Below are 23,376 nucleotides of genomic sequence, written 5' to 3'. Positions count from 1 at the left end.
AAGAGATGTCAGGGGTACGTTTTTTTATGCAGAGAGCGGTGAGTGTGTGGAATGGGCTGCCAGCAACAGTGGTGGAGATGGATACGATAGGGTCTTTTAAGAGACTTTTGGATAGGTACATGAAGCTAAGTAAAATAGAGGGCTATGGATAAGCCTAGTAATTTCTAAGGTAGGGACATGTTCGGCACAACTTTGTGGGCCGAAGGGCCTGTATTGGGCTGTAGGTTTTCTATGTTTCTACTGTCACATTAAATATGGATCAAAGTTCTACAATGTGTTTTATGTTGCACTGTGACTACTCAATATCGGTCAGAGATTGGAGCTTCATGGTATTACCGTGGTATTACAACAATGATGTCCAAAAATTGGCTAAATTGGGTGTACATCTGATGCTGGAAAATTGTCACTTGTGCAAAGGTGAATAATACATGTAAGTAGCAGATTTATTTTCATGATAGGGATAATTTCACCTGGACTTGATAGAGCGATTTAACCCAGGTTATATTGTTATGCATGATCTGCACGGACTAAGATAAACAGATGCTAAGATGTCCAGATTCTATCTGTGCTCACTTTTTTCACTGTAGTCTTTCATCATACCATTTACTTTTAAAGATATAAAAATTTGTTGCTGGTGATGGAGTTGATTTTAATTAATGAACTAGCAGTGGTGTTTTTAAATGAGTTTATTATATAACTTAGCCCAAACAAAATGCAGTTCCCAATTATTAAATTGAACAGCGACAAAAACAGAAATGGTTGTACAATATCACATTAATACGAAGACTATTATATTCAGGAAAACAATCACTCACACTAGGACTGATTTGAACAATTTGGTGTAATTTTACATAATCTGAAGTAATACACAATCCGGAACAATCACATTAACAATGCATTGACATTTTAACATTATGTATGCACATTTCAAAGGGATAAAGATACTTGCAACATGATTTCACTATATTCCCAGTGCTCTTAGCAACACAGGACTCTGCATGCATGCAGATCTGTTGAGAGATTCTCCTCTCAAATCTATATTAAATCTTTTGAGAGGGTGTCTTCAGGAGAAAAGTCAACTAATAATCATTAGTACATAATTAAAACAAATTGAGGCAGGTTACTTACATCAAAATAAACACTTCCAAATTTCTTTTCCTTTTTTTAATCAGAGTAATGTTTAACACTAGAATCCCCACTCTTGTCGAGAAATAAGATTGGAATGTGCCCTTGGATAAAAATACTATTAGTTCTGTACGAGAATTATCCTGCCAAAATAAAACAAGATGAAAAAGTGGCATTCATCCCTTCATGTAGTATTTCACAAAACCCTGAACAACTTATGACATCATGGGCAGTGGTAATCCATCTGTAGTACAGTTTTCAGAAAAAACACATTCAATATTTAAAAGGTGACTCTCTTGTAATCATATGAACCAATAAGTTTGACACACTGTGTGAACATCAGCACCTTCATTTACTTCACATGTATACAGTGATATTTCCACATATAATTGTAAAGAGACTCAGTAGGTTACTTAATATCTATAGGGATTAAAGTGGTATTATGTTTCAGGGTAATAACTTCTTGTAATCTATGAAAGATACATGAAAGGAAAAGTTAATTTTTCATTTACTGAGCTTTTCTTACATTCACAATCTTTATTTCAGATTTTCAGCATCGATTGCCTTCATCCAGCTGTTTTCAACAGGTGTTAATTAAATCATGATTGCAGTGTTATTTGCAGGCAAACTAAAGGATCCAGGCATCACACACAAAATGCTGGAGGAACTCTGACTTCTCATCTTTTTTCTCCAGTCCCAGTGAAGGGCCTCGGCTTGAAATGTCAACTCTTTACTCCTTTCCATAGATGCTGCCGGTCCTGCTGAGATTCTCCAGCATTATGTGTGCGTTGCTTGTATTTTCAGCAACTGCAGATTTTCTCATTTGCGGGAAAAAATACAGATGCTAGAAATGTGAAGCAAAAAACAAGGTCCGATTAAAAACTTGAGGAGCAACGCTTCATCCTACAATTGGTCAAGTTGTAGCTTTCCAGACTTAATATTGAATTCTCTAACTTCAAGTAACTCACTCTTTCTTCCTGCATCAGAATGGCTACTTCCCTAATTCATCTGTCTGTAATTTTGTTGTTTCTCTCCATTAGTGTAGTCTAGCCTGCTAAGCAGATCCCACAGCTCTTAGCAACTCACAAGGCAGGAAAGAAGGATAATCTCTTTCTCATTGCCACCTTAACTCATTTGGTCCCACTCAGGTAGAGATCTTCCCTCTATTCTAACTCATCCCTTCCCTATGTTCCCTGCAACTGAAAATTAACGTGTTTCATCCCTCTTTTTCAGTTCTGTTGAAGAAACTCAGACCTGAAATGTTAACTCCTTATCTTTCTACAGATGCTGCAAAGCCTGTTGAGATTTTCCAGAATATTCTATTTTTACTTTCCATTTCCATCCTCTGTAGTATTCTTGATATTCCCATTCCAAATTAACATCAGCATAAGATTGCTGAGATTTGTCCAGTCCGCAATGCAATGGACAAATCCATTTTTGCCTATGTCCATTCAGTAAATATTCTCTGAACCATTAATAAACTGATAGAGGATATTATTGACAACATTACTAAGTGATACTTTATAAACGTCCTGTTCATCGGTGCTCTGGTTTGGGTTCCTCCAGAACCACTCTTCTATAGGGCACTGTACTGAATGGATTACAGAGCAGTAAAACTGACTACTCTTGGCATTAAAGCACTTAACCAAGTGTAATTTCAAAAACAACTGGAAAAACTGAAGTGAATGGGCTTCACTGGTTGGTGTATTACACACAAAGAAAGATTGCGTAGCTAATGAAAGTCAATCATTTCACCCAAGGACAGTTCCGTAGCACCTCCTCAAAACAGTGACCTACAGAAACCCTTTTGAGCTACTTCACTGATAAACTTCCATCATATGGTCATAGATATACAAGAAAATCTTCGAGAAAGGAACTTATCTCATCATATCTCGGGTTAAAAATTAATTTCCTTGCCCCCCCCCCCTAATTCTTCTACTAATTTCTTTAAATCTTTGAATTATTTGCAAAAGAAAATAAGCTCTTCTTGTCTTTTAAGGATCTTCATAATGTTGCACATTAGCCTTATTATTTCCTAGTAAACTATCATATATAACAATTCTTTGCACTGCTAAAATTTTCCCATTCCAGTAACATTACAGAACAGGAACTGGCCCTTCAGCCCATAATCTTGTGCCTAACCAATTAAATTAGTAATCAAATGGCCAATTACACTAATCTCTTCTGCCTACACAATGTCTATATTCTCCCATTTTCCTCACATTCATGTGCCTATGTAAACATTTCTTAAAAGTCTCTAATGTATCTACCTCTACTATCCTACCTCCTCCCCAGTCAGTGCATTCCAGGCACTCACCACTCTCTATTTAAAAAACTTGCCCTCATATCTCCTTTGGAAATTACTTACTCACACTTAAATTCACGCTCTATGACATTTCAACCCCAGGAAAGAAGGTATTGTCCACCTACTCTGTCTATACCTCTCATAATCTTATAAACTTGTATCATATCTCTTCTTGGCCTCCGCTGCTCAAAGAAACAGCCCAATTTTGTCCAACCTTGTGTTATAGCACATGCCCTCTAATTCAGGCAGCATCCTGGTAAACCTCTTTTGCATCGTCTCCAAAGGCTCACTATCCTTCCTCTGATGAGGTGACCAGAACTGTGTGCAATACTCCAGCTGCAGCCCAACTAGAGTTTTATAAAGTTACAACAAAACTTCCTGACTCTGAACTCAGTACCTTGACTGATAAAGACGACGATGCCATATGCCTTCTTAACCACCTCATCTACCTGTGTAGCCACTTGCAGGCAGCTATGAACTTGAACTCACAAGATCCTGCTGCTTATCAACACTGTTCAGGGTCTTGCCCTTTACAGTGTACTGTCTCTTTACATTTGACCTACCATGGTGCAACACTTCACATTTGGCTGATCTATTTCCCACTGTATTCTTTGCCAGCGCCTGCACTATACACAACACCACCAATCTTTGTATCATCTCCAAACACACTAACCCACCCAAGCTACATTTTCATGTCTGTCATCATAAACTACATTGGTTCCATTACAGATTCCTGTGGAACACCACTAATTACAGACCTCCAGCTAGAATAAATCCTTTCAACCACTACACTATGCTTTCTAAATATCTTTGTAAAGTTTCTCTTCATCCTTTCCAGTGCAATCATGTTTTTCCTGTTGTGTGGTGAAACCTGCATGTAGTATTCAACCTATGATCTAACAAGTGTTCTGTACGGTTCTGGTAGTCGTGTGAGCATGGCACACAATGTATATATTTGTAGACAGCCTTACCCTGGTGCACAAGGGATGTTGCCGATGTTGGAAACCTTGAGCAACACACACAAAAGTACTCAGCAGGTCAGGCACTATCTGTGTAGGGAAATAAACAGTCATCATGTTTACTTAATGCTGAGACCTAATGGGTTCCTCCATCATTTTGTGTGTGTTGCTTACCTTGGTACATTTTCTCCACACACCTCTGATCTTATCATCTTCCAGGAAAAATGTGATCGCATGTGGTCAGGGTGCATAGAGGGTTCACAAAGATGAATAAGCAAAATTGCAGATGCTGGAATCTGAAATGCTTAAAAATAAAAGTGCTAGATGGACTCTGCAAGTCAAGCCCCATATGTGGAAAGAGAAACCAGCCAACATTTTGGGTCAGCAAGCTTTCCTCAGAAATGAGGGAAAGAGTGGTTCACAGTTTTCAAAGCAGAGCTGGAAGGAGAAAAGAGTGAGAGAAAAAACTTATCTGGAGATACATTAAGACAGATCAGATTTTAAAAAAACAGTACGAGTACTATCACAAAAAAATTGCAAGTGTTTATGATAACTCTGTGTACCGTACCACTTGTAGATCTACTTGACCGCTCTGGATTGCATGAGCATGACTATTTTTGCTCAGCCTGGCTTGTGAGATCTACTCAAATACTTTGCCAAAATTCAGATAAACTTCATCAAATGCACTGCCCTCATTGACCTTGCTCACAAAATTCAGTCTGGTTAGTTAGCCTTGACCTACTTTTAGCAAATCCATGTTGACTGATCCTGCTTAATCGTTGCCTTTTGCACCAAAGGTATTTCCTGGTCTTTGGAAATGATAGTTTGCTAAGCACCAAATCTTAACTAATTAGGCTCTAATTTTCTTTCTGTTCCTTCCCCATTTGTCAAGTAATAGCATTAGTAATCCTTCAATTCTCTGGCATCAGGGAGATAAGAGATGTGCTGCTGGAATTTGTACAATTTCCTCCTATGCTTCTATTGAAAGGCTGAAATTTCCTTCCATTTTCAAAGCTCTAAGCCCTTTACTTCAATTTTACATTGTTTACTTACACCTGGACAAGTGGAAGTATTTGTATTTATTTATTTAGCAATACAGCGTGGAGTAGGAACTTCTGGCCCTTGAGACTCGCCACCCCAGGAATCGCACAACCCTGATTAACCCACACCTAACCATGGGCCAATTTTACAATGACAAATTAACCAACCTGGTAGGTCTTTGGACTGTGGAAGGAAACCAAAGCACCCGAGGAAAACACACTTCACAGAGACATTTTACAGAATGGTGGCGGAACGGAACTCTGACTTTAGAACACCCTGAGCTGTAATAACATTGTGCTGACCGCGACACTACGTACATGCCACTCTCCAGGCAATGATGTACTTCAACAGCATAGACAATCTAACCACCCATTCTTGACAGTCAGTGGCACCCACCAACCTTTCGTCCCCCACTATTAACATTTACCGTTGACACAAATCTCAACCAGAACAGTGGCACAAGAATATGTCATAGGCTGGGTATCTTGCAGTTAGTGACTTAACTCCTGACACCTCCCAAAGCTATTTCATCTTCAAAAAGCCATAGGTGATTGAATAATCTCTCCCATTTTCTGGATGAGTGTAGTTCCAACAGCACTCAAGAAGCAAACACTCATCATCCAGAATAAAGCTTAAGACATCACTATCATTAACGACAGAGTGTGCTATCTACAAAATGCGCTGCAGTTACTTACTTAGTTTTTCTCAAAGATAAACCTCAAGCAACAATGGCAACTTACACCCTGGAGCTCCCATGCAAGTAACACTCCATCCTGACATCACCTCTCTGTCATTGTTTCTTGCTCTAAATCCTAGAACCCTTCATGTGACAACTCTTTGAACATAGCTTCAGTATTTGGAGGGCAATTACCAAACTGTTAAGTACTGGCCTTGACAATGATATACACATTCCAACATTCAGCTTAGTGTGACTGCTGCTGGAAAATTCAGCACTTGAAGAAATACAGTGCACAACTTAGATGGTATTCAAAATGTGGAACATAACCCTGAATGTTAATCTTGTAACAGAACACCTAAACTCAACTTTTGTCACTACAAGGAGATTATGCTATCTAGTTTGGTAAAGCCCTCTCCGGGTTAGATAAAGATATTTGCGAAAATTTGGATCCACTCAAAACAAAGAAAGATGACATGGACATTATCTTCCAGATTCCCGTTTCTCTGTGTTCCCCTTCTTTCATGCATCATTACTGTTGGCTCCTTACAATGGTGCTTAACTTGAGGTCATCATGCTTTCCATTTTCTCACCTCGCTGCTCTCAGTTCATATTAGGAATGTGACATTGATTGTCAAAAGCATAGGAGTGAGCCCCAGGGACCATTCAGGTCATTTCTTTTAAATGTAATCCTGCCAACAGCTGCAGACAATTGTAATTTTCCATCCATTGTTTCATAGCAATAACCTCCCCATCATCAAGGACATCTTCAACAGGTGATGCACGAAGAAGTTGGCACCATAAAGGACCCTCCCCATCTAGGACTGCCCTCTCCTCTTTGCAACCATCAGAGAAGAGGTTCAGAAGCCTGAGGCACACACTCAATGTTTTAGGATCAGTTTCCTATCAGATTTCTAACAGATGATGAACCAATGAACACTACCCCACTTTTTGCTCTCTTGCTGCACTGATTTTTTATAGTAATTTTTATACACTGCACTATACTGCTGCCACAAAACAACAAATTTCACAACATATATCAGATAATTAACCTGATCCTGATTCTGAGTTGAGTGTTTGTTACTCTCGTGTGGTATCACAAATACTATTACACTTCCTGCAATTAGCTAGGCATTCTCTGCTGTGGGCTTGTAATCAATAAATTTTCCACAGGACTGCAGGGAAGATCACGTGCAAAATTAAATTAATGATTTTAAGAAGGATCTGGATGTGTCTGACCCATATTAAGGCACAACTTCCACAATGTATTTCCCAGACTCTTAAATGAAGGACAACAAAATCATACCAGGAAACACAGTCGGTTCTGGTCTTCTTGCAATTGCAAAATTACTGTTCGTTTACCAAAAGGCAGCCCAGCAACACTGAAACTGCACTTTGTAGTTTTTTAAAAAAATAAATCTATGGATGTAAACTTAAAGATTAAAGAGGTATTTGGCAATGGGCTGATCTTTGTGTTTTAAAATAAGAACGCATTGCACTGATTGATTCAGGCAATTCTATAATTACACTGACCTAACAGCATTTACAGTGTTAATATTTTTTTAAAGTCCATCATTACCATTATATTTCTATTTTGAAGTATGTGTATTGTGCTCGGAAGCACATGCTAATAAGCATCTCAAATTTACTTCACAGAATTTAAATAAATTTTCCACTTTTAGTTTGAATCGTTAACAGATTCTTCGTAGCTACATGGAGCATTCATATATTGTGAGCTAATGATTAATTAAACTACTGAACTATTGAATATCAGCACTGCAGTCTTAGCATTTTCCTGATTTACTTCAAGAGCTTTGTGGCTGTAATCATCATGCATTTTTGGTTTATTTAGTTGGGTGATAAATAATTTGTAAATGTGCTCATTACTGGAACACTCCCTGGGGCAGGTGTAGAAAGGTTAATATGTGTGAGCATGAGAAGATAATATTTAAAACTACTAAATCTGAACTCAGCCTGGTTGAATTTCGAATTAGCATGGTAACCACAATTTCTGTCTATTTTAGTTTCCGAGAGAACAGATTTTCCTGGCATCAAGCAGAACATACTGAATTAGGAAATTTAAATTTCAATAGCCTGCACTGGATCTTTGGAAAATCCGATATTTCCTTGGACTTTTGCAATTTACATGTTATAAAATAGACTTGGCTACTGCATGATGCTATGCTCCTGTCTTCCTGTCCAGCAAGGTTAGTACACTACTAACCTAACAGTAACCAATGATATAAAAGTACCAAAAATGTAATTTCTTTACATTTCTGATCAGAATGGATTTAGTCGTATTCCTGTTCCTAAGGGAGAGAAAGGGTTGACTTTTGCCCACATTAGTGCATCATTAAGCGAGATTGCTGATTTTCCATCTTCGAGGAAATACACCGGCCCCTGGAATAGATAAAAAAGGAACACAATTAAAAGATAGGTACCTTGACTCTACATACATATAGTGGTTTGCAAAAGTTTGGGCAGCCCTGGTCAAAATTTCTGTTACTGTGAATAGTTAAGTGAGTAGGAGATGAACTGATCTCTAAAAGTCATAAAGTTAAAGATGAAACATTCTTTTCAACATTTAAGCAAAATTAGTGTATTGTTTTTGTTTTATACAATTTTAGAATGGAAAAAAGGAAAGGAGCAAAATGCAAAAGTTTGGGCATCCCCAAGAGATTTGAGCTCTCTGACAACTTTTACCAAGGTCTCAGATCTTAATTAGCTTCTTAGGGCTATGGCTTGTTCACAGTCATCATTAGGAAAGGCCAGGTGATGCAAATTTCAAAACTTTATAAATACCCTGACTCCTTGAACCTTGTCCCAACAATCAGCAGACACGGGCTCCTCTAAGCAGCTGCCGAGCACTCTGAAAATTAAAATAAATGATGTCCACAAAGCAGGAGAAGGCTATAAGAAGATAGCAAAGTGGTTTCAGGTAGCCGTTTCCTCAGTTTGTAATGTAATTGAGGAATGGCAGTTAACAGGAACGGTGAAGGTCAAGTTGAGGTCTGGAAGATCAAGAAAATTTTCTGAGACAACTGCTCGTAGGATTGCTAGAAAGGCAATCAAAACCCCCGTTTGACTGAAAAAGACCTTCAGGAAGATTTAGCAGACTCTGGAGTGGTGGTGCACTGTTCTACTGTGCAGCAACACCTGAACAAATATGACCTTCATGGAAGAGTCATCAGAAGAAAACCTTTCCTGTGTGCTCACCACAAAATTCAGTGTCAGAAGTTTGCAAAGGAACATCTAAACAAGCCTGATGCATTTTGGAAACAAGTCCTGTGGACTGATGAAGTTAAAACAGAACTTTTTGGCCACAATGAGCAAAGGTATGTTTGGAGAAAAAATGGTTCAGAATTTCATGAAAAGAACACCTCTCCAACTGTTAAGCTCGGGGGTGGATCGATCATGCTTTGGGCTTGTGTTGCAGCCAGTGGTATGGGGAACATTTCACTGGTGGGGGAAAGAATGAATTCAATTAAATACCAGCAAATTCTGGAAGCAAACATCACACCATCTGTAAAAAAAGCTGAAGATGAAAATAGGATGGCTTCTACAACAGGATAATGATCCTAAACACACCTCAGAATCCACAATGGACTACATCAAGAGGTGCAAGCTGAAGGTTTTGCCTTGGCCCTCACAGTCCCCCAACCTAAACATCATGGAAAATCTGTGGATAGACCTCAAAGGAGTGTGCATGCAAGGTGGCCCATGAATCTCACAGAACTAGGAGCCTTTTGCAAAGAAGGGTGGGCAAAAATCCCCCAAACAAGTATTGAAAGACTCTTAGCTGGCTCCAGAAAGTGTTTACAAGGTAATTCTTGCCAAAGGGGGGTGTTATTAAGTACTGACCATGCAGGGTGCCCAAACTTTTGCTTCGGGCCCTCTTCCTTTTTTGATATTTTGAAGCTATAAAAGATGGAAATAAAAAAAGTAATCTTGCTTAAAATATTAAAGAAATGTGTCATCTTTGACTTCGTGCCTCTTGAAAATCAGGTCATCTTTTACTCGCTTAGCTATTCACAGTAACAGGAATTTTGACCAGGGGTGCCCAAACTTTTGCATGTTACTGTATGTAGACTGACACTTTATGTAAAAGCCTTTATGTAAAAGGGGATAGTTTACAACATGATTTGACCACAACATTTTATTTTAACTACTGTACATATAAATCAGTAGAAGCTCAATCAAACAATAGACTTTTGTTTCTTGATGGCCTACCCAGCTCTATGCAAAGACCACTCAAAAAGCATTTTTCCCCTCAAGTAGAAACATAAAAAATATAGAAAACTTACAGCACAATCCAGGCCCTTCAGCCCACAAAGCTGTGCTGAACATGTCCTTACCTTAGAAATTACCTAGGGTTACCCGTGGCCCTCTATTTTTCTGTTCCATGTACCTATCCAGGAGTCTTGTTAAAGACCTTATCATAACTGCCTCCACCACAGTTGCTGGCAGCCTATTCCACACGCTCACCACTCTGTGTATAAAATCTACCCCTGACATGTCTCTGTACCTACTTCCAAACACCTTAAAACTGTGCCCTCTTGTGCTAGCCATTTCAGCCCTGGGAAAAAGCCTCTGACTATCCACATGATCAATGCTTTTCATCATCTTGTATACCTCTATCAGGTCACCTCTCATCCTCCATCGCTCAAGGAAAAATGGCTAATTTCACTCAACCTATTCCCGGAAGGCATGCTCCACAATCCAGGCAACATCCTTGTAAATCTCCTCTGCACCCTTTCTATGGTTTCCACATCCTTCCTGTAGTGAGGCAACCAGAACTGAGCACAGTACTCCGAGTGGGGTCTGACCAGGATCCTATGTAGCTACAAATTATCTCTTGGCTACTAAACTCAATCCCATGATTAATGAAGGCCAATGCACCGTATGCATTCTTAACCACAGAGTCAACCTGCGTAGCAGCTTTGAGTGTCCTATGGACTCGGACCCCAAGATCCCTCTGATCCTCCACACTGGCAAGAATCTTACCATTAATACTATATTCAGCCATCATATTTGACCTACCAAAATGAACCACCTCAAGCTTATCTGTGTTGAACTCCATCTTCCACTTCTCAGCCCAGTTTTGCATTCTATCAATGTTCCGCTATAATCTCTGACAGCCCTCGACACTATTACAACACCTCCAACCTTTGTGTCATCAGCAAATTTACTAACCCATTCCTCTCCCTCCTTATCCAGGTCATTTATCACAAGGAGCAGGGGCTCCAGAACTGATCCCTGAGGCACTCCACTGGTCATCGATCACTATGCAGAATATAAACCATCTACAACCACTCTTTGCCTTCTATGGGCAAGCCAGTTCTGGATTCACAAAGCAATGTCTCCTTGGATCCCATGTCTCCTTACTTTCTCAATAAGCCTTGCATGGGGTACCTTATCAAATGCCTTGCTGTAATCTATATACACTACATCTACGACTCTACCTTCATCAATGTGTTTAGTCACATCCTCAAAAAATTCAATCAGGCTCGTAAGGCACAATGTGCCTTTGAAAAAGCCATGCTGACTATTCCTAATCACATGGGTCACCAACCTTTTTTGCAACGCAGACCAGTTTAATATTGACAATATTCTTGCGGAACGGCCAACGGTGGGGGGTGGGCGTGTTAATCACGACTGGAATATAGGTGATAATTCAACTATAAGTCACTTATAAGTGGCTAATGCACTCAATTTCATTTCTAAAAGAGTTTATCTAATGAATTTAAAATTAAACACACAGCACATATTTTCCAATAAATGAATATAGTGATAAGTCAGTTATAACTCACTTATAAGTCAATAGCATCATAACATTTTAAGTAACATTTGGATATTAAACACACAGCGCATATTTTCCTTGCATGAACATATAAAATCATCGCAACACACCAATGAGAGGACAAGGTAAGGGCCAGAGGTCCCCGTGCCGGGGCCACAGCGGTCGCAATCCGGAGAGAGCGACTGACTGAGCGAGGAGTGCGACAGGGCACGTGTCCCCCCCCCCCCCTTGTTCATAGGTAGGATCTATTGGCCAACAAAAGTTTGGCTCGAGGGATGACTTTCAGTAGATCGCAATGAGGAAGCTGCTCTGCTACTTAGGAATTCCTGAGCCCGAATTAGGTCATCTGCGAATATTTTAGCACGGGGTTCCCCACGAACATTTGGTGTGCTAAACAGGTTTAGAGGCGGCCCCCATCTGTCCGTGCTCCAGGCCAGTAGCAACGGCACTTCTCACCGGCTGCGTGAGGCGGCCGGTTACCCGAGGCCAACCAGTGATCCCTGGCGCTAGGGTATCACTGCGTTTAGGCGACTGATGACCTCACGTGGGTAATGACTTCATGTGCATAATGATCTCGAGTGCGTTCAAGTTCAACAGTGGCGTGACACGGAATGAGGAAAGGTGCAGCTGACTCATATCGTTTCATATCGCCAAATCATATCGTTTCCTCACGTCTTAGTGGTTGGGGACCACTGCTGATCATATTATGCCTCTAAAAATGTTCATAAATCCTGCCTCTCTGGATCTTTTCCATCAACTTATCAACCGCTGAAGTAAGACTCACTGGTCTATAATTTCCTGGACTATCTCTGCTCCCTTTCTTGAATAAGGGAATAACATCCACAACCCTCTAATCCTCCAGAACCTCTCCTATCCCCACTGATTATGCAAAGATCATCACCAGAGGCTCAGCAATCTCCTCCCTCTCTTTCACAGTAGCCTGGGGTACATCTTGTCTGGTCCTGGTGACTTATCCAACTTGATGCTTTCCAAAAGCTCCAGCGCATCCTCTTTCTTAATACCTATATGCTCAAGCTTTTCAGTCCACTGCAAGCCAAGATTCTTTTCCTTAGTGAATACTGAAGCAAAGTACTCATTAAGTACCTCTGCTACCTCCTCCGGTTCCATACACACTTCTCCACTGTCACACTTGATTGGTCCTATTCTACCACATCTTATCCTCTTGCTCTTCACATACTTCTACAATGCCTTGGGGGTTTCCTTAATCCTGTCCGCCAAGGCCTTCTCATGGCCCCTTCTAGCTCTCCTAATTTCATTCTTAAGCTTCTTCCTGCAAGCCTTATAATCTTCTAGATCTCTATCATTACCTAGATTTTTTGAAGCTTTCATAAGCTTTTCTTTTCTTCTTGATTAGATCTACAACAGCATTTGTACACCACAGTTCCTGTACTCTACCATCCTTTCCCTGTCTCATTGGAATGTATCTATGCAGAACTCCACGCAAATATCCCCTGAACATCTACCACATTTAGAAACATCAAAAATAGGTGCAGGAGTAGGCCATTCGTCCCTTCGAGCCTGCACCGCCATTCAGTATTATCATGGCTGATCATCCAACTCAGAACCCTGTACCTGCTTTCTCTCCATACTCCCTGATCCCTCTAGCCACAAGGGCCATATCTAATTTCCTCTTAAATATAGCCAATGAACCGGCCCCAACTGTTTCCTGTGGCAGAGAATTCCACAGATTCACCACTCTCTGTGTGAAGAAGTTTTTCCTCACCTCGGTCCTAAAAGGCTCCCCTTTATCCTTAAACTGTGACCCTTTGTTCTGGACTTCCCCAACATCGGAAACAATCTTCCTGCATCTAGCCTGTCCAATCCCTTTAGAATTTTATACTTTTCAATGAGATCCCCCCTCAATCTTCTAAATTCCAGTGAGTATAAGCCTAGTCGCTCCAGTCTTTCTTCATATGAAAGTCCTGCCATCCCAGGAATCAATCTGGTGAACCTTCTCTGTACTCCCTCTATGGCAAGAATGTCTTTCCTCAGATTAGGGGACCAAAACTGCACACAATATTCTAGGTGTGGTCTCACCAAGGCCTTGTACAACTGCAGTAGAACCTCCCTGCTCCTGTACTCAAACCCTTTTGCTATGAATGCCAACATACCATTTGCCTTTTTCACCGCTTGCTGCACCTGCATGTCCACCTTCAATGACTGGTGTACAATGACACTCAGGTCTCATTGCAGCTCCCCTTTTCCTAATCGGCCACCATTCAGATAATAATCTGTTTTCCTGTTCTTGCAACCAAAGTGGATACCCTCACATTTATCCGCATTAAATTGCATCTGCCATGAATTTGCCCACTCACCTAATCTATCCAAGTCACCCTGCATCCTTTTAGCATCCTCCTCACAGCTAACACTGCTGCCCAGCTTCGTGTCATCCGCAAACTTGGAGATGCTGCATTTAATTCCCTCATCTAAATCATTAATATATATTGTAAACAACTGGGGTCCCAGCACTGAGCCTTGTGGTACCCCACTAGTCACTGCCTGCCATTCTGAAAAGGTCCCGTTTACTCCCACTCTTTGCTTCCTGTCTGCCAACCAATTCTCTATCCACAACAATACCATACCCCCAATACCGTGTGCTTTAAGTTTGCACACTAATCTCCTGTGTGGGACCTTGTCAAAAGCCTTTTGAAAATCTAAATATACCACATCCACTGGCTCTCCCCTATCCACTCTACTAGTTACATCTTCAAAAAATTCTATAAGATTCGCCAGACATGATTTTCCTTTCACAAATCCATGCTGACTTTGTCCGATGATTTCACCTCTTTCCAAATTTGCTGTTATCATATCTTTGATAACCGACTCTAGCATTTTCCCCACCACTGATGTCAGACTAACCGGTCTATAATTCCCTGGTTTCTCTCTCCCTCCTTTTTTAAAAAGTGGGGTTACATTAGCCACCCTCCAATCCTCAGGAACCAATCCAGAATCTAAGGAGTTTTGAAAAATTGTCACTGATGCATCCATTATTTCTTGGGCTACTTCCTTAAGCACTCTGGGATGCAGACCATCTGGCCCTGGGGATTTGTCTGCCTTTAATCCCTTCAATTTACCTAACACCACTTCCCTACTAACATGTATTTCCCTCAGTTCCTCCATCTCACTAGACCCTCGGCCCCTTACTATTTCCGGAAGATTATTTATGTCCTCCTTAGTGAAGACAGAACCAAAGTGGTTATTCAATTGGACTGCCATGTCTTTGTTCCCTATGATCAATTCACCTGTTTCTGACTGTAAAGGACCTACATTCATCTTGACCAATCTTTTTCTTTTCACTTATCTATAAAAGCTTTTACAGTCAGTTTTTATGTTCCCTGCCAGCTTTCTCTCAATCTTTTTTCCCTTTCCTAATTAAGCCCTTTGTCCTCCTCTGCTGGTCTCTGAATTTCTCCCAGTCCGCAGGTGTGCGGCTTTTTTTTTGCTAATTTATATGTTTCTTCTTTGGACTTGATACTATCCCTGATTTCCCTTGTCAGCCACGGGTGCACTACCTTCCCTGGTTTATTCTTTTGCCAAACTGGGATGAACAATTGTTGTAGTTCATCCATGCGATCTTTAAATGCTTGCCATTGCATATCCACCGTCAACCCTTTAAGTATCATTTGCCAGTCTATCTTAGCTAATTCACGTCTCATACCTTCAAAGTTACCCTTCTTTAAGTTCAGAAACTTTGTTTCTGAATTAACTATGTCACTCTCCATCTTAATGAAGAATTCCACCAAATTATGGTCACTCTTACCCAAGGGGCCTCGCACGACAAGATTGCTAACTAACCCTTCCTCATTGCTCAATACCCAATCTAAAATGGCCTGCTCTCTAGTTGGTTCCTTGACATATTGGTTCAGAAAACCATCCCGCATACATTCCAAGAAATTCTCTTCCTCAGCACCCTTACCAATTTGGTTCACCCAATCTATATGTAGATTGAAGTCACCCATTATAACTACTGTTCCTTTATTGCACGCATTTCTAATTTCCTGTTTAATGCCATCCCCAACCTCACTACTACTGTTAGGTGGCCTGTACACATCTCCCACCAGCGCTTTCTGCTCCTTAGTGTTATGCAGCTCTACCCATATCGATTCCACGTCTTCCTGGCTAATGTTCTTCCTTTCTATTGCGTTAATCTCCTCTCTAACCAGCAATGCTACCCCACCTCCTGTTCTTTCCTATCTATCCCTCCTGAATATTGAATATCCCTGGATGTTGAGTTCCCATTCTTGGTCACCCTGGAGCCATGTCTCTGTGATCCCAACTATATCATATTCATTAATAACTATCTGCACATTCAATTCATCCACCTTGTTACGAATGCTCCTCGCATTGACGCACAAAGCCTTCAGGCTTGTTTTTACAACACTCTTAGCCCTTATACAATTATGTTGAAAAGTGGCTCTTTTTGCTTTTTGCCCTGGATTTGCCTGCCTGCCACATTTACTTTTCACCTTACTACTTTTTGCTTCTACCCTCATTTTACACCCCTCTGGCTCTCTGCACTTGTTCCCATCCTCCTGCCACATTAGCTTAAAGCCTCCTGAACAGCAGTAGCAAACGCTCCCCCTAGGACATTGGTTCCAGTCCAGTCCAGGTGCAGACCGTCCTGTTTATACTGGTCCCACCTCCCCCAGAACTGGTTCCAATGCCCCAGAAATTTGAATACCTCCCCCTTGCACCATTTTTCAAGCCACGTATTCATCTGAAATATCCTCCTATTTCTACTCTGACTAGCACATGGCACTGGTAGTAATCCAGAGATTATTACCTTTGTGGTCCTACTTTTTAGTTTATCTCCTAACTCCCTAAATTCACCTTGTAGGACCTCATCCCGTTTTTTACCTATATCATTGGTACCTATGTGCACCATGACCACTGACTGTTCACCCTCCTATTCCAGAATGTCCTGCAGCCGCTTAGAGACATCCTTGACCCTTGCACCAGGGAGGCAACATATCATCCTGGAGTCTTGTTTGCAGCCGCAGAAATGCCTATCTATTCCCCTTACAATCGAATCCCCTCTCACTGTAGCTCTCCCACTCCTTTTCGTTCCCTCCTGTGCCACAGAGCCACCCATGGTGCAATGAACTCGCCTGCTGCTGCCTTCCCCTGATGAGACATCTCCCCCAACAGTATCCAAAACAGTATATCTGTTTAGGAGGGAGATGACCTCGGGGGACTCCTGCACTACCTCCAACTGCTACGCTGTCTAGTGGCCACCCCTTCCCTTTCTGCCTGTGTAGCCTTTACCTGTGGTTTGGCCAACTCACTGAATGTGCTATTCACGACTTTCTCAGCATCGCGGATGCTCCAGTATGAATCCAATCACAGCTCCAGACGCTCAATGTGGTCTGCCAGAAGCTGCAGTTGGACACACTTCCTGCACACATAGTCGTCAGGGACACTGGAAGTATCCCTGATTTCCCACATGCTGCAGGATGAACAAACCACGGGGCCGATCTCAGCTGCCATGACCTACCCAATACTTGCCTCAACTTTTGAAACTTACTCCTTTGAAAGGAACTTACCCGGCCTCACCTCACTTGGAGTGAAGCTCGTCCTCAGCCTCTTCTCGTCAAAGCTTCTCGAGTCAAAATCGCCACTCCTTCACTGGCCCACTCACTCATTGGCCGCTTTCCACAGGCCGCTCCGCTTGAGGTAACCCTCTATTTATTTGTTTGAGCTTTTCAAACTGCTTAGTCACCTGACCTAAATTGCCCAATCAGCTGCTTTCTGCTGAGTCTGAGCTCTTCAAATCTTGATTGACTTGATTGCATAGTCCAACTGCCAATTTCTTCTGTACATTTCTCTGAGAACATCAGTTTCCAATTTATGCTTCCAAGTTCCTGCCTGATAGCCTCATATTTCCCCATACTCTAATTAAACACTTTTCTAACTTGTCTGTTCCTATCTCTCTCCAAAGCTACTGTAGAGGAGATAGAATTATGATCACTATCTCCAAAATGCTCTCCCACTGAGAGATCTGACACCTGACCAGGTTCATTTCCCAATACCAAATTAAGTACAGCCTCTCCTCTTGTGGGCCTATCCACATACTGTGTCAAGAAATCTTCCTGAACACACCTAACAAACTCCACTCCATCTAAACCCCTCGCTCTATATCCCAATTGATATTTGTGAAATTAAAATCTCCCACCACAACAACCCTGTTATTATTGTAAATTCTAAATGAGATTATTTTGTTAAACGGTTCCCTTGCCATCTCTCCATTAACAACGCATTTTTCTGAAATTCTTTGTCTAAATCAGGGGTTCCCAAACTTTTTCATGGCATGGATCCAATACCATTAAGCAAGGGGTCTGTGGACCCCAGGTTGGAAACTGTGGTGAACTATGTGCCTGTCGGGACACGCCCCTGCTGACTGCTCCTGTGGCTCCTCCCACAGGCCCCTGTATAAAGGAGATCTGCGGCCTGACGCTCGGCCTCAGTCTCCAAGACATTGTATGATAGACACTCACTCCTGGTTCCTTCTTCCAGTCAATAAAAGCCGATATCTCGCCTTACGTCTCAGTGTGAGTTATTGATGGTGCATCAGAAACCCCTGGCCTAAAATAATCAAACCTCCTCTTTGGACTGTTACTTTTTCTGTCCTCTACAACCTGGGAGAAAATGCAGGAGCCGGAAAGTCCGGATGCTCAGACTGAAGGACACTGCTCCACTGCCATCTGACTCTTGCATCAATCACTTCTTTCACATTTCCCTTGCTGCTGGTGTTGCCAGCTTCTTGGATTCTTTAACTACCTCCCTGAGTTATTCTGTTGCTGTCACTTCAGCATTTCAGTTTGCACTACTTGAGATTGCACCACTATATTTTCACCATTCAGTTGTTTTGCTGTCTTTCCTGTTGTATCAACTGAGAGCATTAATACTGTTCACTCTGTGAACATATATGAGCAAGGAATTCAACTGCATTCTGAACCTGATCCACAGTTTTCTTGCGGTGAATACGTACGTCATGCGACCTAAATTGTCACAACAACTAAACAAACTAATTTTACCGAACCAAAATTTTAAAATAAATTATTTTCATACCTGTATCCGTAAACCTGTGAGGCAGGAGATGTGGACATCTGAGTGGCTAGGAAGATTAGAACCTGTGACATAATCAGGGCCGATAAGGCCTTTGATGGGTTCCTCTTTAATCCTATTTAGTAAAATGCTGTACGCTTCTCTTTGGAGTTCAGAAGGAGGGTTGTACGGTAAGTCCTCAAACCTTTAAACAATTTAAAAACCAACTCATAATTAATACCAAACATGACCGATTCTGCAGATGCAGGAATCCAAACAACACACAAAATGCTGGAGGAACTCAGCAGGCTAGGCATCTTCTATGGAAAAAGAGTACAGTCGACGTTTCAGGCCGAGACCCTTCATAATGAAGGGTCTTGTACTGAATCATCGACTGTTTACTCTTTTCCATAGATGCTGCCTGACCTGCTGGGTTCCTCTAGCATTTTTGTGTCTGTTGCTCATAATTAATACATGTGTATTCTGAAGGATTGCAGTTTAAAATAATGATTTCTAGATGTATAATCAACTCAAATTATTAATAAAACATAGTAATAGTAATGATTAACAGTACAGCACATGAACAAGCCCTTCAACTCATGATGTATGTGCTGAACACAAAAGCTAAATCCTTGTTGCCTGTACATGATCCATATTCCTCCATTCTCCGCATATTATTGAGTCTTTCTTAAATACAATATTGCATCTGCTTCCACCATTACACCTGGCAGGCCATTGCAAGGACCTACCACCCTATGTAAAAAAAATTGCCCCACTCACCTTTTTTTAAACTTTCCTTCTATCACCATAAATGTTGTTTAGTATTAGACATTTGTACACTGGGAAAATGATTCTGACTATCTACCTGACTCTCATGATTTTATACACAACTATCAGGTCTCCCCTCAGCCCTTGACATGCCTCCACTGTACAATCTTACATCAAACAGAGCTATGGAATTTGCAAAGGTAACGCCTTCCAAGGCACTCCATGAGGATTGAGAGGGACCTGCTTTCATTCTGACTCTGTGGGTTCGGAACTGACTGATAAGGTCAGTGTGGTGCTGCCAGACTCAACCATTGATTTGGTAGGATATGCCTGATGGCATGCTTGAAGGAGGGGGAGATGACTTGTGAGGCAGGATGCCCTTCTTCCAGTTTTCACATTTGGCTTCCTTGTGCACCTGACTCACAATGTTCAATGCACAGCAGAGTAGAAGTTAGCATCAGTGACATAGGTTCAATTCCAGCACTGTCTGAAAGGAGTTTGTACGTCCTCCCTGTAACTGCATGGGTTTCCTCCAGATGCTCCGGTTTCCTCCCATGTTCTAAAAGATGTGCGGGTTAGTAGGGTAATTGATCACATGTGTGTAATTAGGTGACACTGACTCGTTGGGCTGGAAGGGCCTTGTTATCATGCTAAAGTAAAATAAATCTTTTCTTTGAGCTGTCAAGGGTAAGTATTCCCAAGAGCCAGTAGGGATGTTGAATTTGTTTTTCTCATAGAGGAGTTGAGAACATCCTGGAATCCTCCCCTCTTTCGGCCTGGTAAACTTTTATAGCGACAGGTCTGGAATGGAAGTTCTGTTTCAGGAGTCCAGAGTACTGAGTGTACCTCAGGCCTAGATGGTGACATTGTCCGCCTGGGTAAGGACACTGCTGTACAGGATGCGAGTGAGTGTTGCGCTTGGAGTATTGTGCTCAGTTTTGGTTATCCTGCTAAAGGAAAGAAGAGGTATAAAGCTGGAAAGGGTTCAGAAAAGATTTACAAAGATGTTGCCTGGTTTGGGGGCAAGTTATAGGGAGAGGCTTTGGAGGCTCGGCTGCTTTCCTTGAATATAAGAGACTGAGAAGTGATCTTACAGAGATGCAGAAAATCATGAAGGACATAGCGTAGGTGGTGTTGTAGGAGCCATGTATCTATTTTCTGTGTTGTGATTTGTGCTCCGTGGTTATTACGGATAATTTGTCATGTGGGTTATGGCGTAGTAGAAAAATATGAGTATAGTTAGGTAGTCATGCTTAGTTCAGTTCAGTTGAGTCTACTTTTGTGAGAGGTAGCTGGGAATGGTATTTTTTGTTGATTATTGCACTAGCTTTGCTAATTCTGATTACTAATTTAGTTCAACCACTTAGTTACGCTAATTGCAATGTTTTTTTTAAACTTTAATTTTTTTTTACTTTATTAAACAAACACCTAGCTACAAACAAGCATCGGCTATCGGTCCACAATTCACTGTACCTAAATTAATAATACCGGGGTGGAAGAGAGTAGGAGCAAGACAATGAAGAAATAAAAAACACGTACATACAATTACATACATATACTTGATCTACATACTTTACATCACCCCTCAATGTAGATTTACATCAATTTTAAATAAAATCACAGTCCTCTGTCAATCAACTCAATTGCCACATTTTGCCAGGCCCCTATATGGGCCTTTCACTGTGCCAGGTATAGTATAACAGAGTTCCATCTTTTCAAATAAGAGACCATTTTCAGTTGTAGACTTGCAGTGATATTCTCCATACAGTTCACTTCTTTCAGTCTCTGGATCCATTGTTCCAAGTGGGTGGGTGAGATTTAAGCCAGTTAACAGTTACCATTTTATGGGCAATCAGAATCAAAACTAGCTATTGCAGATTGTGGGAGGTTGCCTAAAATTACTAATTGGAATGTTAATTTTGTTATATCGCTAGTTTTAATTTTGGTAGTTTTTTTTATTGCTACAAGATTACTTGTCTTTGCTGGTTTCGTAATAAAGGATTGAACATACTTTTATCAATTTGGAAATTCGTTATTTTGGACACGTGTCATACAGTGTCAACCACTGTACTCAGTCTCTGAGCAGTTTTAGTTTGTTTTCAAGAAACTCCTTCAGGAGTGAATGCACACATTTCCTAACCCTGTCTTTTTCAAGAATTAGACAGCATGTGGTTTAAGCTGAGAGGGAAAGAGTTTAATAGGAACTCGAGGGATAACTTATGTATACACAGGGTAGCCCATAAATGAAATGAGCAGCCAGAAGTGGTTGAGGTATATACATTAACAGTGTTTAAAAGATAGTCGACAGGTACGTGGGTAGGAAAGGTGTAGAAGGATATATGAAAAACGTGGGCAAATGGGACTAGCTTGGATGGGGATCATGGTCAGCATGGACCAGTTGGGATGAAGATTCAAGACTGTTTAATGTCATTTCCTGTACATAAGTCACAATCAGAATCAGGTTTTAATATCACTGGCATATGTCGTGATAGTTGTTGTTTTGCAGCAACAGTATGCTGCAATACACCATTATAAAAATTATAAATTACAATAGGTATATATAAAAATAAGTAAGTAATGCCAAAAGAAAGGGAAAAAGTAGTGAGGTAGTGTTCGTGCGTTCATTGTCCATTCAGAAATCTGATAGCGGAGGGGTAGAAGCTGTTCCGCAAATATTGAGTGTATGTATAAGAAGAACAAAATATTTCTTACACTGGATCAGATGTAGCACAAAACAAAACCACAAAAGATAAAGAACCCAGTAGTAATAATAATAATAATAATAATAAAACATGCAATAAATATAAATACATATTACTTTGTCACCAAACAATTGATACTAGAGCGTACAATCATCACAGCGATATTTGACTCTGCGCTTTGCACTCCCTGAAGTACAAATTGAAGTAAATATAATAAAAATGTAAATTATAAATCATAATTAGAAATTAGAAAAGGGAAAGTAAGGTAGTGCAAGTTAGGTCCAGATATTTGGAAGGTACGGCCCAGATCCGGGTCAGGATCCGTTCAGCAGTCTTATCACAGTTGGAAAGAAGCTGTTCCCAAATCTGGCCGTATGAATCTTCAAACTCCTGAACCTTCTCCCGGAGGGAAGAGGGACAAAAAGTGTGTTGGCTGGGTGGGTTGTGTCCTTGATTATCCTGGCAGCACTGCTCCAATAGCGTGTGGTGTAAAGTGAGTCCAAGGATGGAAGATTGGTTTGTGTGATGTGCTGGGCTATGTTCACGATCTTCTGCAGCTTCTCCCGGTCTTGGACAGGACAACTTCCATACCAGGTTGTGATGCACCCTAGAATGCTTTCTACAGTGCACCTATGAAAATTAGTGAGGGTTTTAGGGGACAGGCCAAATTTCTTCAGCTTTCTCAGGAAGTAAAGGCGCTGGTGGGCCTTCTTGGCAGTGGACTCTGCTTGGTTAGACTAAGTCAGGTCATTTGTGATATTCACCCCGAGACGCTTAAAGCTTTTGACCTGTCCCACCTGCGCACCACCGATGTAGATGGGGTCGTGCGGTCCTTTGTCTTGCTGACATTGAGGGAAAGGTTATTGTCTTTGCACCATGCCACCAGGTTCTTAATTTCCTCTCTGTACTCAGACTCATCATTACCCAAGATACGG

General features: G+C 41.1%; 1 protein-coding gene across 3 annotated transcripts in view; it reads right to left on the bottom strand.

Annotated features, from left to right (window-relative positions):
• Window positions 1-671: 671 nt before the first annotated feature.
• Window positions 672-23,376, bottom strand: part of wdr17 (WD repeat domain 17) — a 162,445-nt gene continuing 139,740 nt past the window's right edge. For all 3 annotated transcript variants that reach the window (XM_059974293.1, XM_059974295.1, XM_059974292.1), the window contains 3 exons: window positions 18,996-19,176; window positions 8,379-8,506; window positions 672-1,969 (listed from right to left, as the gene is read on the bottom strand). In XM_059974293.1, coding sequence (XP_059830276.1) covers window positions 8,387-8,506; window positions 18,996-19,176 — 301 coding nt within the window. In that variant the 3' untranslated portion in view covers window positions 672-1,969; window positions 8,379-8,386. The remainder of the gene's footprint in view (window positions 1,970-8,378; window positions 8,507-18,995; window positions 19,177-23,376) is intronic.

Source organism: Hypanus sabinus, chromosome 7 (assembly GCF_030144855.1).
Source record: "Hypanus sabinus isolate sHypSab1 chromosome 7, sHypSab1.hap1, whole genome shotgun sequence".
NCBI lineage: Eukaryota > Metazoa > Chordata > Chondrichthyes > Myliobatiformes > Dasyatidae > Hypanus > Hypanus sabinus.
Note: the sequence above shows the minus strand (reverse complement) of the source record. Positions and strands in the feature narration are given on the sequence as shown.